This window comes from Panthera tigris, chromosome A1, assembly GCF_018350195.1.
Source record: "Panthera tigris isolate Pti1 chromosome A1, P.tigris_Pti1_mat1.1, whole genome shotgun sequence".
Lineage (NCBI taxonomy): Eukaryota > Metazoa > Chordata > Mammalia > Carnivora > Felidae > Panthera > Panthera tigris.
This window is the reverse complement of record NC_056660.1, coordinates 113,551,870-113,568,896: the sequence shown is the minus strand read 5'-3', so window position 1 is coordinate 113,568,896 and position 17,027 is coordinate 113,551,870. Positions and strand designations below refer to the sequence as shown.

The window sequence follows — 17,027 nt, the reverse complement described above, 5'->3', positions numbered from 1 at the left end:
CCAAGGGATACAGGAGTGCTGATGCATAGGAGCACTTGTACCCCAATGTTTACAGCAGTGCTTTCAACAATAACCAAATTATGGAAAGAGCCTACATGTCCATCAACTGATGAGTAGATAAAGAAATTGTGGTTTATATACACAGTGGAATACTACTTGGCAATGAGAAAGAATGAAATATGGGCTTTTGTAGCAACATGGATGGAACTGGAGAGTGTTATGCTAAGTGAAATAAGCCATACAGAGAAAGACAGATACCATATGTTTTCACTCTTACGTGGATCCTGAGAAACTTAAGACCATGGGGGAGGGGAAGGAAAAAAGAGTTAGGGAGGGAAGCAAACCATAAGAGACTCTTAAAAACTGAGAATAAACTGAGGGTTGATGGGGGGTGGGAGGGAGGGGAAAATGGGTGATGGGCATTGAGGAGGACACCTGTTGGGATGAGTATTGGGTGTTGTATGGAAACCAATTTGACGATAAATTTCATATTAAAAAGAAAAGAAAATTCAAATCTGAGGTGGTTGGGCTGGGCCTCTTGGCAAAAGCAGAGGAGGAGGGCTCTTGCGCTGACCTTGAAGATGGAAGGACATATAGAGCTCATGTTTTGTTTTATTTTGTCAGAGTAGTCGAGGTAAGGAAAGGAGCAAGAATGACCAAGCCTTTGTTGGTTTCTGCTCCTCAGGAATTACTGGAATCCATGGAATTATGAGATATCAAAGGAAAGCCCCTTTTTTTCATTTTTTTCTTTTTCCTCCAACAAGTATTTTTTAAGTGCTTGTTATATGCCAAGCACTTTGTTAGGTGTTGAGGATATCTTGGCAAATGAGCTTGACAAGATCTTCTCCCTCTTGGTTCTTGTTTGCTAGGTCTTACATACTAAGTTGTCCTTAGAATTTGGACCAAGGCCTTGTTTGGGAATACTTTTATCAAGGTCATTAGTTAGGGTTAGGTTTAAATTATACAGGGATTTGTGAGAAATGACATGCGGTCTAGAGTTAGGCCAAGATTCAAATCCCAGCCCTGCCTCTCACAGCCATATGCAAATACCTTTTGAAATGCCAGTTCTATAGTTTGTAAAATGGAAATAATATCTACCTCCTGTGGTTGTTACAAGGATTGAGTGAAATAACGTGTATAAAACCTCGGCAGAGGTTCTGGCACACAGTAGCAGCTATTACTGCTACCACTTTCAGAGTCTGTTTAAGCTGAAGGCTTAGTTTGGTGCAGTAATTTCTGTTGGTTTATAAGAAATAATGTTGGATTTTACAAGTCTGTGTGATTTATACAGGTTTCTAATATCCTATAAAGGAACTTTCTTAAAATAGATTTTGGTTTTTGAGGCCATAGTTTTTCCTTCACGTGGTTTTCCCGTTTGCTTATTGAAGTTTAAGTATTTAATATAGAAAATTAGAAATTTTGGAGCCATGTAAAGAAGCAGGAAAAAAATCTCCCAAAGTTCCACCATCTGTGTCTGAATGTTTGCTATACATTTGACTAAGAATGATCTTGCATCCCCCAGAAAAATAAAACTTTTGCCCATATATACTGGTAACTTCATGTAATTTCAGGAGTTTCTACTTGTTTACCCCGAAGTTACAAAACTGATTGATCTTATTCTCAAGTACAACTTCCACAGAGAGAAAAGAATCAAGCCAGGCTCTGATTTCACACTCACATAAGGGCTTCTGAATCCCTTGGTTCTTGCAGTCAGGTGTTTCTTTTTTTTTAGTCTTTTTTCTAAGGCCCAAGTTCTTAAACTAAGAATTGGCTGTCTGTAATTATCGTTTGCATTATAATTATCAGCTGGACTCTTACTGATGAATTTCTTAATAGCTGTTTAGAAAGATAAGTTGAACTTTTGGTTTTCTTGGGTGTGGATTTTATTTTATGTGTCTTGGAGTAAACTCAAGAGAGATTGTGAGAGCCTGTCTAATGGGTGCAGTAGAAATCCCCTATCTTTTCCTCTTTCCCCTTTGCCAGTTTGCCCTGCCTCAAGGCTCTTTGTGCTGAGGCCTTTTCACTGACTTCTACCAGTAATCAGAGAGAAGACAGAACAGGGTGGAGGGTCTCTGGTCTACCTGGTCTGATGGTGGAAGGAGTGGGCAGAATTTGGAATGATTTTCCTCCCTCTTCCAGACTCATTCAAATCTCTAACTGTGTTGGGCTGGGAACTGTAGATTGGTGGAGGAATCATGTGCTGCCCATGCAGCTTGGAGGTGGGCGTCTGCAGCCCACACGCTGTACTGTACTTTATTTTCTTGGCTCCAGCACACAAATTCCACAGAGAGAAAACAACTACCCGGGCTCTGTTTTCATACTCACTTAAGGGCTTCTGAATCCCTGTTTCTTGCAGTCAAGTTGCCCTTTATTTCAGTCTACAAAGACACATGTCTAGCCTGTCTTTTCCTACTGGAATCAGCAGCCCTTGTTGGATGAGTTTGGCTGTAGACAAACCCATGTGCTGTGTAAGAGGGCAGGCTGGGGAAAGGGGCCTCATTTCTGTGCACATGTGGTACTGCTGCTGCCCTAGTTCACAGGCTCTGTCCTTTTCTTTGTTGGATTATTATCAGGGCCTCCCAACTGTTTTCCCTGCCTCTGATCCAGCTTCCACCGTGCATCCAAACTTTCATTCAGAAATACCCATCTGTTGGTGTCATTCCCCTGTTTAAAACCTTCCAGTGGTGCTACTCCTAGGATCAAGTCCAAACTCATTTGCGTGGCTTACAGGGCTCTGCAAGCCCCGGCTGCTGCCTCCCTCTCCAGCTTCTTCTCACTGGCACCGCATACCAGCCTCTCACTCTTCTCCAGATTTATCCTTTTGGCACTTTCCTGCCTTTACAACTTATGGCTCCTGCATCCGGCTCATCCTTCCTCACCTTTGCCGCCTGTGGAAATACCCAGCTTAAGTGTGACCTCCTACTAGGATGGCTTCCCAGGGCTCGTTTGCTCCATCTTTTGCATTCTTGGGATCTAGTAGAGGATCGTGAGTAGAGTGTGGGCTCTGGAGTCACACACACTGGTTTCAGTCCCAGCCTGGCCCCTTCCTAGATGTGTAACTGTGGGCAAAATGAATACCCACCCTCCTGTGCCTCAGTTTCTTCATCTGTGAACTGGGGATAGTATTAATGAAACTCCTAGGTTATTGTGAAGATTGAAAGAGGTGCCACTTTAAAGTGCTTAGCCCATTGCTTAGCCGTAGTTAGCACTTAATAAATGTTACTTTGTATTGTTGTTGTTATACTGGCATGTTATTTATATCTCCACTAAGCTTCTATCGCCTCATATATTTTTATATATCTGCCCTGCTAAACCGTGTGCTCCTTGAGGGCAGGTGCATATCTTGTTCACTTTTCTGGGCCCTGTGTGTACAGGTTTATAGTAAGTGTTGGTTGAATGAGTTACTACTGCATACAGATTTGCCTTCAAAATGGGAATGGGCAACAGACAGAGTGAGGAATGCATAGAGTTGGGTTTGCAGATGATCACAGACCCAAAGTTGATGTGCCCTTGAGGTCAGCTGTTTTATCCTCCTCCATGCCTGAATCCCTTCTGCCACCTCCCAGTGCTTTTATGCTGCCAACACAGGGCAGGAGGCTATGTGAAAGTTAAGCACCAAGTTCTTGTCCATTTTGGTTTTGTTTTGAATTGTAGGTGACATGTCTGAGAGTAAAGCCAAGAAGATAGAAATCAAGGATGTGGATGGGAGGACACTGAATAAGCTGATTGACTACATCTATACCGCAGAAATCGAGGTGACCGAAGAGAACGTCCAGGTAAACTCAACCCCAACTAATCGCTCACCACGCACTATTATTGCATCATTTCATTGAACCCTCGTGACAACTCATTTGGTAGCTGGAGAGGAAGCTAAAGCTCCAAAGAGGTTAGGTGACTTGCCCTGCATCACATGGCCTTTAGTTGGGTGAAAGACCCTCACACCCATGCCTGTCTGATCATGGCACCCATACTCTTAACCACTAATCCATCATGCCTCTAAATGAGCTTGGGCACCAGAGCAAAGTCTGTAACTCATGTTGGTTCAAACTCTGGGTGAAGGGTGACCCCACTTCTCCCCAGTCATCATCTCATCTCAGGGATTTTCACTGTGGATTGTGAGGCTGTTAAAAATTTTTCCTGTTTCAACATTAGTCACCTGAGTTTCTTTGAGCACTCATGCTCAGAGATGGAGATGCCAAGCACCAGGCCTGAGTCTCAGCAGGGGTGTGCGGCCGCGAAATGTGTGCCTTTTCCTCCTTTTGCTGCCCCGCCCTCATCCTCAGCCATCTGGAGCCTTGAAAAGAGGAGCCAGCGAAGACACTGCTTCACCCAAAGGTGTGCGTCTTAATGGTTGGGGACATGAGGCAGCACCGGCATGCTTCACTAGGAGAGATGGTTGAGGGTGTGTGGCCCATTCTGGAACCTACAAACCCCTGGGCCAAACACAGACACAGGACATACTATTTCTTGTCATTAAGGGCCTTACTATTTCAGTAAAATGCTGGAAAGTACATGTGATATGAAGGATTTTCCTTTTTTCTTTTCCTTAAAGCACAGTTCCACCTTCTTTATTGTGAGGCAGATACCTCTCCAGTGACCAAAATACCTATTTCCCTTTTCCAGAACACCACCTCCTTTATCAGGATCACAGTATTTGGAAGGCTGAGTTGGTAATCATTTTTTCATTCAATTCAACCCAGATGTTTGAGTGCCTCTTATATGCTGGGCACTTCGTTGGGCTACGTGGTTGTGATGATAACAGGGGTGATTCCATTGCCTGCTGTCACGCAGTTTGTGGTCTGGGGGTGAAGACAGATGCTCATCAAATCAGCACACAAGTAATGTCTGTGCACAGATTGTGATAAGTCCTTTGAGGTATGGAACGTGGTATATAATTAGAGAGTATCAAGGAGACGCAGTTTAGATGGGTGAGGGGATCTGGGAAGGGCTCTTTTGGGAGATAAAATTTAAGCTGAGGCTTGCTATGGTGAAGGGTACTTGTGAGGGTAAAGGGTAAAGGCAAGCTGAGGGTCTGAGGCACCCTGTGTTCAGGCCTCCGGAGCCTGCCTCTCAGTAGAGCCTGCCTTTGTCTCTGGCCTCTGGATAGACTTTCAGGTTGTACAGTGATCTAGTCTAATCCCCTTCCCCTTTTAAACTGAGGTATATACCCCATAAAACACACAGCCTTTGCAATTCTCATTTCTGGTCTTTTTCATCCAGAATGAAATCGGCAAGGGAGTGCTCACATCTTAGGTCTAGCAACAGAAACTAAATAGCTGAATGACTTTTGGGCAGTAACAGTAAGTGCAGAATAATTCGATATAAAGTGAGTACAGTGTATGTGTTGAAAAAACATATGAAAAGGTTGGTATCAAACCACCATCACATTTATATTCACTTGGATACTTTGAAAAGTGATGTAAATATTGATATTTACAAAATGAAAGGAATTATATCTTTTGCAACTCTAATGACCAATGCTAGATGTCGACTGAAAAATGTACAGTGGGTTAATAATTTTTTGAAAAACCTTGCATTAGGGTATATCAGTAACTATTAATCATATAGTGTAGCAGACAGAGTAATGACCCTCTCCCAAGATGTCCATGTCCTGATTCCTGGAGCCTATGAATATGTTAGGTTCTAACTGTCAAAGAGCAGTTCACTGTACAGATGGAATTAATGTTGTAGGTCAGTGGACAAGCAATGGGGAGATGACCATGCATTATCCCGGTGGGTCCAGTAGAGTCAGAGGGGCTCTTTGAAGTGGAATATGGAGGTAGAATACAGAGAATCAGAGAGATATGACCCAACACAAACTCAACTTGATGTTTCCATCTTTAAAGATGGGGGCCATGAACCAAGGAATGCAATTAGCCTCTAGAAGCAGGAAAGGCAAAGAAACATATTTTCCCTTAGAGCCTTCAGAAGGAATGCAGCCCTGTTGACACCTTTATTTTAATCCAGAGAGATGCTTTTGGGATTTCTGACTTCCAGAAGTGTAAGAAAATAAATTTGTGTTGTCTTAAGCTACTAAGACAAAACCAAACACTTCCCCAACACCCTCTCCCCCCCCCAAAAAACCGCACCCAACAACAAAAAAACCAAACCAACAAATAGAACACTGTAGGTGAGGTTGTAGACTGTATGAATGGAACCAGCTTTTTCTAACCTTTTTACCATGTATTTGTTGAATAACTTTCTTTCTCCCCCATCAAGTCCAAAGTATTTACAAACTTGGATAAGTAGAAGATGTTCCACTCTGGATCCTTATCGCCTGGCCGGGTATTTGTCTTTGTTGCTTTGGTCTAACCCAGTGGTAGTGTGTAAACACCATTATATGAAGGCAGGTAGCAGCAGATAAACTCATCAGAGTCCTCTATAGAAAGTGGCTTCACCACTGTTTGTTGTAAAACTACGTTATAGGGGTAGGGCAGGGGCCAGATCGAAGATGTGCAGGTTCAGAGAAAGAAGTAGAGATGAGGCAGGAGTCAAGTCTGAAGGGAGGCCTGTGTCTGAGCCGTAGCTTCACCCCTGATCAAGAGTGAGTGCGCTTGTTCTGGCTCTGTCCCCGGCATGGTGTCTGTTTTCCCATCTGTAAAGTGAGGGCATGGGATTCAGTGAGCTCGGGCCAGAGAAGACACTTACTCTGTCAACCCATGATTTGTGTTCCCTCCCTTCTACTAGAGCCTCTCTGACGCCCTCACTGACACCCTGCCTTAAGGATCCGTTTTCATATAGTAGCCGTTTTATTGAGTGGTCAGACTGTCAGCCTTCAAATCCTGGCTCCACCATTTTCTAGATGTGAGATACGAGGCAGCTTACTTAATCTTTCTGTACCTCAGTGTCTTCATCTGTAATATGGGTGTAATAGCAGTACTTAATTTCATAGAGTTAGTGTGAGGATTAAATGAATTAATATAGATAAAGTCTTAGAACATTGCTACCCTGTGCCAGGCAGATAGTATGGGCTCTGTGAGCGCTATGAGCACAGAGACCCTGTCACTGAGGAGCACATGGTCTGAGAGTAGAGATGCATGGCTAGGCAAATAGGTACTCAGCAGTGTGGAGGATGGGGATGGTCATGGGGGCAGCATCACTGAGGAGGTGTTGTGTGGGCCCCATCTTGAAGGAGTACTGGGTGGTCATGCCTTCCTCCTCTGCCTGCATGCCTGTGTCCCCATTGGTACATGAGCCCCTAAAGGGGCCTGCTGTGTTCATTTGTGTGTGTGTGGTGAGGAGTGGGGCACGTACAGGGGCTCCAGTGGAAGGCACAGTGTGGAACCTTTAGGGAACTGCGTGTTGCTTGGAATCCATGGGATATACTAACTCTGTTTACGTTTTTCCTCCTCACTTTACAATGTGGTTTGATTGGGGTGACCTCCAGGAAAACAAAACAAAAAAGGTTGAGAAGAGAAAGTTTAGATCAAAACATGGCTGCTTCTTCATGCTGTGACATATCTGCTGAGGCAGTTGCTCACAAGCTGTGAAGACAACCTTTGTTGAGGATTTGGTGCACTGAGGAGGTGAGCCTGGAGGCCCTGGGGCTCCCCTGAAAGCCTGGGAAACAAGGATCAGAGTCTGGGGCTTGGTTAAATGGCTCCCAGCGCTCCACTCTTAACCACTTCCCAGGCACACAGACACTGGAGAGACTGAATTGCCTTTCCCTGGTGGAGGTAACAGCCATCATAGCTGACACTTACTAATACTCATTGAAAGCCAAGCATGTGGCAGTCACTTCACATGCATTATTTCACTTAATTACATCACCACCAAATGCAAGTATTCTAGTATGATCCCTCTTTCACAGTGGAAGAAGCTAATGATCCGAGTGGTTGAATAAGCGGTAGCGTTAAGATTTGAACCCAGCTCTCTCCGTCTCACTGTGCTCTGTTGACATGGGGAATTTGAGTTGCTTGTTAAATGAATGATCAGAATCTTGACTTCCGCTCCTAATTTTAATAGTAATAAAAAGCAGTTTAACTGAGCACTCCCTATGCACCAGGCTCTCTGTTGACTGCTTTAAGTGTATTACTGCATTGGATTCTCACAACAAGCCTCGAAGGCAGTGCCATTATCATCTTTACTTTACTGTTGAGGAGGCAGAGCACAGATAGGTTCAGTAATTTGCCTTAGTCATATGGCTGGTAAGTTGAGAAGTCAAAATTCCAAGTGACACTTTTAATCACAGTGCCATTTTGCTAGTGCTTCTGCTCATCTACATACCGCTTTCCCTCTCCTTCCCGTCCTCCCTCCCTCCTTCTCTCATTCTCTCTCTCTTTCCCTCCCCCACTTTCTTTTTTTTCAACACATTTTTATTTAACAGTGTTTCTAAATTTATTCTTGAGAGAGAGTATGAGTGGGTAAGGGGCTGAAAGAGGGCAGGGACAGAGGATCCAAAGCCAGCTCTGTCTCACAGCAGAGAGCCTGATGTGGATGGAGCTTGAACTCATGAACTATGAGACCGTGACCTGAGCCGAAGTTGGAAGCTTAACCAACTGAGCCACCCAGGCACTCCTAACCACGTTTCTATGCCAGTCCTCTTGTTTGGTGTTGGCAGAGACAGACCCACTGTGTGGCTGGGGCCTAGGCCTGTCACCTGGCCCCTCTGGTTTCTGCTCCCCCTCCCTCTGTGCATGGCCCTGCCGCCCTGAAATTCCAGGAGTAGGTGCTTTCTGAGGCAGGGCATTTCCTTTTGTTTTTGTTAGAGGAAACAAACTCAGTGACGGGATATCCTCTGCTGTGTTTTCATGTTATCCAAGGGAGAGAAAAAACAAAACGGGGCCTGCTCGTGAAAAATGGAGGGGAGGCCATTTGCAAGCTAGGAGGAAACCTGTAAACTCTACTGAGGGTCATCCGAGGGCCCGTTTTCCCAGAACCTTTAACACTGGGGTGACAAGAAGCAAACCAAAAGCTTTTTGACCTGGAGTCATCTTACATCCCTGTGGTGGTTCCAGCCAGCAGCTTCTACATGCTCAGCCTCCTCCTTCCAGGAGCCAAGCAGTGCTGCCCTTGTGATTCCACCAAGCCAAGAATCCGAGCTTGGTCTCTTGTTCACAACCTGTTACTGCTGCCCCTCAAGGGAGTCAGGGAATTGCGTTGCACACAAGATAAGAGAAGAGGAAATCCTCAGAAAGCCCTTGTTGATGTGGGAGAGGGAAATGAGGATAGCCACCTTAGGGATGTTTTGCTCTCTTTTCTTTCACAGCCTTTGGGGATTTTTGTCTATTCCCATCATGTGCAGCCCCCAGAATCCCCATGGATGGTGCCCCAGTTTATCCTTGAGACTCAGAGTTTGAGCAGTGATTTATCTTCTGGTCTCCAAACCTTGCCCTCAGTGTTCTGACTTCCTTTACTTTTCTTCACGCCTTCCTGTATGAAGCAAGTGGTGGAAGAAAAGGCCTTTTGACTCATAGCTAATCACAGTGTAAGATCAAAGAGAGGGAAGGAGCAATTAGAGAAACCACAAGCCCCCGTTCACTTTGGGAAGTCATCTTGGGAATGCTTTTGGGCAGGAGTGGATCCAAACAGGATGGGGGGGTGGTGTATAGAGAGGTGGAAAGCCTTAGAATTTTTGCCTGCTAAGTGTGTTTTGTGAACAGTAGGGAAAAGCTATGTAGGGAGCTAGCTGTATCCAGGGAGGTTTTAAAAACTGAAAGTATAACCTAAGGATTATGTTCAGGGAGTATTTATTATTTTAATTTCTTTGGCTGGTTGTCATAAGCTTGAGAATTTAAGCAGCACACCGTGCCACTGCCTTTATGGTAAAAAAAGAGGGCAAGGGGGAAGGAGGTGTGTGTCTCTCTCATGCTGTCATCTTGGTTTGACTGGCAGTGCAATTTGGGGGCGGACCAGACTCTCAGAAATCCTCCTCTGTGGGGCTTAAAAGGCTGCTGTCCCTTTCTTGCCTCTTCTTAGCCTGACCCTTTTGGGGCCTGCCCCACCACTGAGTACAGTATGTTCTGGACAGTGTTTGATTATTCCTCTCCAGCAGGGGTTCTTAGGATAACTGATTAGAAGTTCCTGGTTCCTAGTATGATCAGCTGTCCCAGCATGCTAAGGACTGAGGGGTCTCCTGGGACATAGGACTTTCAGTGCTAAAATAGGCAAAGTCTCAGCAAACCAGAATGACCTGTCGATCTATGGCCCTAACTGTAGATTGTAGCTAGTGCTGGGTCAAGGGGGTATCACAGAGGTCATTTGGGGATTTGAAACACAGCTTGCCTTTCCTGCTATGTATTCAGCAAGAATGGTTAATGGTTTTCTACTTAACTAGCAGGCAAAGACTAATCTGGTCCTAGAATCTGTTTGGCTGGACTGAGCAAGCTCACAGGTTAATTGAGGTTCCCAGTTTATGGGTGCTTAGTGGGGCTACCCACTAGGTGGCTGCTTAGTGGGGATGGAGCTCAGATGGTCACATTTGGAGCTACATTATAGTCTACAACTCCCAAGAGTGGGTGAATTTACCTTTTTCCTTCTCTGGAATGAATCAGTGGTTCAAAAATTACTAAGGACATGATGTTAATTTACCGTTGGGGACATAGCATAGTGGAAGAAAGAAGGGAGAGGAGCATGCTTTCTAGAACTTTCTGGAACTCAGCTGTGTGAGGGAAGAAGTTAAGCTCATAAAGAGGAAGAGCTTGCCTTGTGGAGAGTAGGCTCTTAGCTCACTAGTAGGAGCATTGGTGGTGGAGGATGACATTGGTGGTTTCTGCCTATAGCAGGGATGAGGAAAGGCTGCCTCAGTTTTAGCAATGAAAGTCCTGTGTCCTGGGAAACGCTTCATTTCTAAGCAAACTTAGCTGTTTACCCTCGTAGTGGGACAAGGCCCAAGAATGGGCAGGGGGACAGGCTTTTTGGCCTTATTGCATGGAGTGTTCAGACATGTTTGGGGAGAAGGTCAGGGTCTAGAATTTAAATCTTGTAAAAAAAAAAAAAAAAAAAAAAAAAAAAAGACTTTTGTAGTGCCCTAAATCAGAAAAACAAAACAAATACATCTGTAGCCTAAGTCTTCCTGGGCAAGCTCTTGTGGATGAGAACAGCTGGAGTCTGGCCCAGACACTCTCCCTAAGAGTCAGGGGAGCAGCTAAGAGCAAAGGCTTGGGACGCATGGGTGTTGTTTGGGGGTGAAATGGATGCTGGGGACCCCGAGCTAAGCAGCCTCAATGAAACTATAATGCTGTGTGATTGTTTTTTTCAAGTTTCTTTTCTGGAAAGTCATTCTCAGACTGGGTACCTTTTCCCCGAGAGTGGGGGTGGAGGGGAGCAGAGCTGGGGTCTAATAGGACTGTGCCATCTCTTCTGGGTATTTGATCCACAGGGCAGGCTTTGGCAGCTGTGGGCAAGTCCTAGGGAAACTAGACTGGGATTGGCACCCCTCTGGCCTGCTGAAGCCAGTCTTCTCTGGCTTTTAGGAAAAACACATGCACACACACCTGAGCAGGAACTATTTCTGTCTTCCAGGATACAGCATAAATACTCATGTGTTCTGTGACCTTTTAAAAGGAAATGCCTCTCTTCTTTCTCTGAGAATGTACCTAAAGATGTTCTTTGCCATTTTTCTTTTGGATGGCAGAATATGGTGTGATTGCCTGAATCTCAAGGGGTTTGAGGGTCACTCTTTTGTTCCAGTATATTGCAAGCTCCTTAAGAACAGGGATCTGGTTTACTGTGCTTACCACTAAACCCCAGAACCTAGACCAGTACCTGGCATACAGATGCTTAAGTAGTGAACGCACTAGTTAACAATTTAGTCAGTGCCTTTCTGAGTGAAAATGATATGTTTAAAGCTGTAGAGAAGTGCTTTCTGAAACTTGGTTGTATGTTAAAATGCTTGGGGAGCTTTAGAAACATCTCACTGGCCAGGTCACATCTCATACCTATTAAGTTAAAATCTTTGGGGGTGAGACATAGGCATCAGTATTTAAAAAATTCTCCAAGTGATTCAGTATGTAGCCAAGTAGGAGAACCAATCTATCTTGGTCTGCTTGGGCTGCCATAACAGAATAGCACACAATGGGTGGCTTAAACAACAGAAATTTGCTTTCTCCTAGTTTTGGAAATTACAAGTCCAGGGTCAGATTTCCAGCTGATTGGGTTGCTGATGAGACTCTTCCTGGCTTTTCATAAGGTCGCTTTCTTCCTGTGTCCTCACACTATAGAGAGAGTGAGAGCTGTGGTGTCTCTCTGTCTTCTTGTAAGGGCCCCATCTTTATGGTTTCATTTAACCATTATCACTTATTCATGGGCCCCGGTCTCCAAATACAGCCCTGTTGGGGTTAGGCTTTCACATTACAAATCTGGGGGAGGAGGGCACAAACATTCAGTCCATATGGTGGTTCCAGCAGCTGCACGCATCACCTGGATGTTCATTAGAAATGCAGGCTCTCAGGCCCCACCCTAGACCTATTGAATTGGAGCTTTAATAAGATCCCCAGAGATTTCATATATTCGTGATTGGGAGGCACTGGTGTGGAATGTAGGGATACAGAGCATCTGCTGATGCTGAGGATCTACCAAGCGGAGAGTAGTGGGAAATGGGGCTGAGGCTGCCCTGAAGGAAGTTTGGACTTAGTTGGACAGGCAGGGGAGAGCCATGCAAGACCTCGCGAGCATGGGAGTGGTATGATTGGGATGGTGCTTTAGTGAGATGATGCCCTGCCAGAAGTGTCTAGTGTCTCAGAATGTCACCTTCTCCTCCAGGTGCTGCTCCCAGCAGCCAGCTTGCTGCAGCTCATGGATGTTCGGCAGAACTGCTGTGACTTCCTGCAGTCTCAGTTGCATCCCACCAATTGCTTGGGCATCCGCGCATTTGCCGATGTGCACACCTGCACTGACCTTTTGCAGCAGGCCAACGCATATGCAGGTAACGGGGAGCTGGGGTGCTGCACCTGTCCCGAGCTTGTGGGTTTAATAACCTGCTCCTCAGAGACGGTGAGAAGAGCGCTGTGCTGGGAAGCAGTTGTGATGTAGTCGGGGAGACAAGACAGGTGGAGGGATCCTTAACAGTGAGAGTTCCACCAATCACCAAGTGGAATAGGATTAATTGCCAGACAGTTATTTTCACAAGAGAATAGGAAGGAGATCTGAGACTTTGTGAAAGGAGGAATCATTTGAGTTAGGTCTTGAAATCAGTCTTTTTTGTTGTTGTTTAAGAAAATTTCCCTTTTTTTTTTTTTTAAAGTTTTATTCATTTTGAGAGAGAGAGCATGAGCAGGGGAGGGCAGAGAGAGAGGGAGAGAAGGAGAATCTCAAGCAAGTTTTGCACTGTCAGCACGGAGCCCGATGTGGGGCTCAGACTCACAAATCTTGAGATCATGACCTGAGCCAAAGTCAAGAGTCAGACGCTTAACCAGCTGAGCTACCCAGGCGCCCTGAAAATTTCTGTCTTGATCAAAGTGTTCTATGAGTATGGTTCTAGAAGCCAAATACTACTGCAGAGCCTGTAATGATAAGCCAGAGTCCCCTGCTCTGCTTTCCCACACCAGGTCCATTCTCTATGTCCACTCAACCTTCAATTCTGACAGAATTAAAGGGCAGGTTCTGATTCTGCTAAAAGGTACAACATCTACTCATTACTTCCATTTATCTAAATAAAATGTGTCACTATTTTGGATTTATTAGTTTGAGATATTATCTGTTGACTTTTCACAGAAGTACAAGACTGAGGTTTCATGGACTTTCCCTCATGTATACACGCTCTTTCTTGCTCTCCCAGTACCATTTCTACAACCAAGTTGAGTTACCAATTATAATTAGGTTTTTATAATCAGAAAGGCAGTTAATAATTGCTTTTTTCAGGCCTGAATTATTTTTTTATTAAAAAAATTTTTTTAATGTTTATTTTTGAAAGAAAGAGAGAAAGAGAGAGTGAGCAGGGGAAGGGCAGAGAGAGAGGGAGATACAGAATCCAAAGCAGGTTCCAGGCTGTGAGCTGTCATAGAGCCTGATGTGGGACTCAAACCCACAAACCGTGAGATCATGACCTGAGCCTAAGGTAGACACTCAACTGACTGAGCCACCCAGGCGCCCCAGGCCTGAATTTTATTCACCTTGTAATCTCACAGATGTTAGAAAATATCTAAGAAGTGCTAGTTAATATGGAATTAAGTGTAGTAAAGTCGGTACTAGGCATAGACTGTGACATTATGTTGCATTACTTTGTTGGGGAGTATATTTGTTCACCGATGCTTGAATGCCTATGTTGGACATATTTTACGTGCTGGAGAAGTAGTAGAAAACTAAACAAGTCTCTGCTCTCATGAAAAAAAAATTCCTACCACCAATCCTTGTAAGACAGATTTTTGTAAGAATTGAACATCAGGGGCACCTGGGTGGCTCAGTCGGTTGAGCGTCCAACTTCGTCTCGGGTCATGATCTCGGGGTTCGTGAGTTTGAGCCCTGCATCGGGCTTTGAATTGACAGCTCAGAGCTTGGAACCTGCTTCAGATTCTGTGTCTCCTTCTCTCTCTGCCCCTCCCCCTCTCGTGCTCTGTCTCTCTCAAAAATAAGTAAACATTTAAATGAATGAATGAATGAATGAATGAATGAATGAATGAATTGAACATCAGATAATGGGCTGATTCCACATCAGATAATGGGCTGATTGCATTCCGTTTCTCTGCCAGAGCTTGTCATGCTCTTATTTTAGTGGGGTTTTGGGAGGGAACAGAGATCGACATGAATGTTCAGTCCACCATGTTTAGCTGGAAAGAAATCTTCACTGATATTTATTTTGACTCGAGGACAAAGAAGGATCATGGGTGGCCCAAGCAATGGGTCTAGTCATTTTAATCAATAGATTCACTCATGGCTCCCTCTTTCCCTTGCACTAAAGTGTCTCATTCTTCCCCCTGCCCAAACAAATACCATCTGTCTTTGTGTCTCCTATTCATCCCGTGTCTGGAAATGAGCCAAGGGCCTGTTGCCTGTCCACCTGCCAGCTCCCTGTGCTGTGTTAGTCATTCAGTCCACAAGGCAGTACGCATGTGCTCTATTTCTTGGAATCCTTGTGTTCTTTTATCAACCTCTCAGACTCTAGGAGCCTACATCGATTCTCATTTCTCTCTGAAGTCTGTTTCAGACACAGTTGGTAAGATGATGATTCTTATGAAGGACATTCCCCAGTGGTCCCAGTTCTGAATTCTGCTGATTCTTCCTGACTCTGAACCTTGAGTCTCCTATTTCTTTGCTCCCACTCCTGTGCCCTCTTTTTGCTTTCTATCTTTCACTTTCTTTCTTCTTTTTTCTCAAGGAGCCCTTTCTCTGCCTAGAGAGGGTTCCCAGCCCGGCCTTCGAAGAGGGTTGTGCTCAGGCTTTGCTTCACCAGGAGCCAAGAGCTTGGCCAAGGCCCAGGTCAACTTGTGAACATCTGCTGGTATAGGGGCAAAGGGAGAGTGCTTACATGCCAGCAATTCTCTTTTTCTTCCTTGTCTCCCCTCCCTAGCCTTCTCCTTCTGCACAACATTTGCAAGTATGTGTAGTTTTGTGTTTTGTAGTTGGCTGACAACAATTTTCTGAAGTTTGGGTTGTGTATTTAACCCTCAACTTTGACAAGTTCCTTGGTTCTTTCCCCCACATTCACAAATTGTGTCTCCCCCAGTGGTCCTTTCACTGTCTGATGGTGACAGATACTTGTGGGAGGATGGGGAGTATGCTGTTGGAACACAGTGTTGTCTTGATACTCCTTCATCCTGATGCTGTCATGGTGATTGGCTTCTGTCAGCGTTGTGGGTGTTTGTGCACACAGATGTGTATATAGATGTCCTGTTGAATTATTTTTAGTTGGCATTTATTGAGCTGCCACTTTGGGTCACACCCTATGCTAAGTATTTTATGCACATCATCTCATTTAATGCATGAAATAGCTAAGGAAACTAAGGCACAGAGAAGTGAAGAAATTAGTTGGTGTCACACAGCTGGTAGAGACAGAGGCAGGGTTCAAACCCCATAGCATTGACTCAAGAGCCAGTGTTTATAACTACTACATTCCTTGGCTCCAGGCTCCATTTGGACATAGGTGGGCCTGTGGATTGGTAACTGATGAGTGTTGGTACCTAGAGTTGATGTTTTTCATTGGAAATGTGAGCCTGGAAGACTGTGCCATGTAGTCACAGCATCCCAACAACCAGACCATGTAGACAGATGACCAGCTTCTCTGCTAGACTCAGGGTGTTTAGTCATCTTTGGGTGGAGAAGTGAGATGTGGACATCTTCTCTTCGCTGTTAGGCTGCCCCCTCATTGCACATGTGAGTCCTCCTACTTTTCCTGTCACTGTTAGTGTCACTTGAGGCTGAGAGTTTCCTCCCTGTGGAGCCTTGTGTGGAGCCTGTGACCATCTCTTGCTCGTAGTTTTTCTGTAGGCCTCAGCCATGCACAGCAGGGAAGCCATGGTAATGCAGAGGTTGATAAGACCTCAACAGAACGATTTTAGAAGAAATATGAAGGTAAGATTGTGAAGTGTTTTGAGAAGCGTGTGTGAAATGATGATCCACACTTAATCCCTCATACCTACCCACTGATGTGAGTGTGCTTTGTTTCTTTGTTCTTGTACCCCCTGATTTTAGATGGAACCTGGCATTCTCATGCCTCTTGAGACAAAGCTGATGTCTTGTCCCCATCCCACTGTAAGTGGGCACCAACCAGGGTCACATACAAGGGGCAGGCAGTATCAGCCCTTGTGGTCACAGGCTTGCCTACCCCATGCCTTTCATTAGGAGGTGTTTTAAACCAAGAAACTACAAGGAGACCATCCAGTTCAAAACTAGGGATCAGACCAGCCATCACTTGGAGCTGAGTGACCCTAGGCCTTTTTTCCCTTTACGTGATGGGGGTAGTACATCCTGCTCTTTTCCAGGATGGCTTTGGGCATGGGAGGACAGGGAGGAGAGCCTCCTGCAGAAGTAGGCACCGCCACAGGGGCTGTACTTCAGAGCCTCCCCACCCATCTCGTGATCTATAGTAACAGGGCCTCTCATCTGGGTCCTGGTGGAGAGATGAGTCTCCTCAGATCAGCACCATGGCTGCT

General features: G+C 45.1%; 1 protein-coding gene across 10 annotated transcripts in view; it reads left to right on the top strand.

Moving 5' to 3' along the window:
• Positions 1-17,027, top strand: part of KLHL3 (kelch like family member 3) — a 278,634-nt gene that overhangs the window by 199,186 nt on the left and 62,421 nt on the right. For 9 of the 10 annotated variants that reach the window (XR_006217022.1, XR_006217021.1, XM_042984589.1 and 6 more), the window contains 2 exons: positions 3,655-3,776; positions 12,703-12,865. Coding sequence is in view for 8 of the 10 variants with exons in the window: in XM_042984589.1 (XP_042840523.1) it covers positions 3,655-3,776; positions 12,703-12,865 (285 nt within the window). In the remaining 2 variants the exon portion in view is untranslated. Of the gene's footprint in view, positions 1-3,654; positions 3,777-12,702; positions 12,866-17,027 lie in introns of those variants that run through there. The other variant, XM_042984614.1, reaches the window with a different exon arrangement.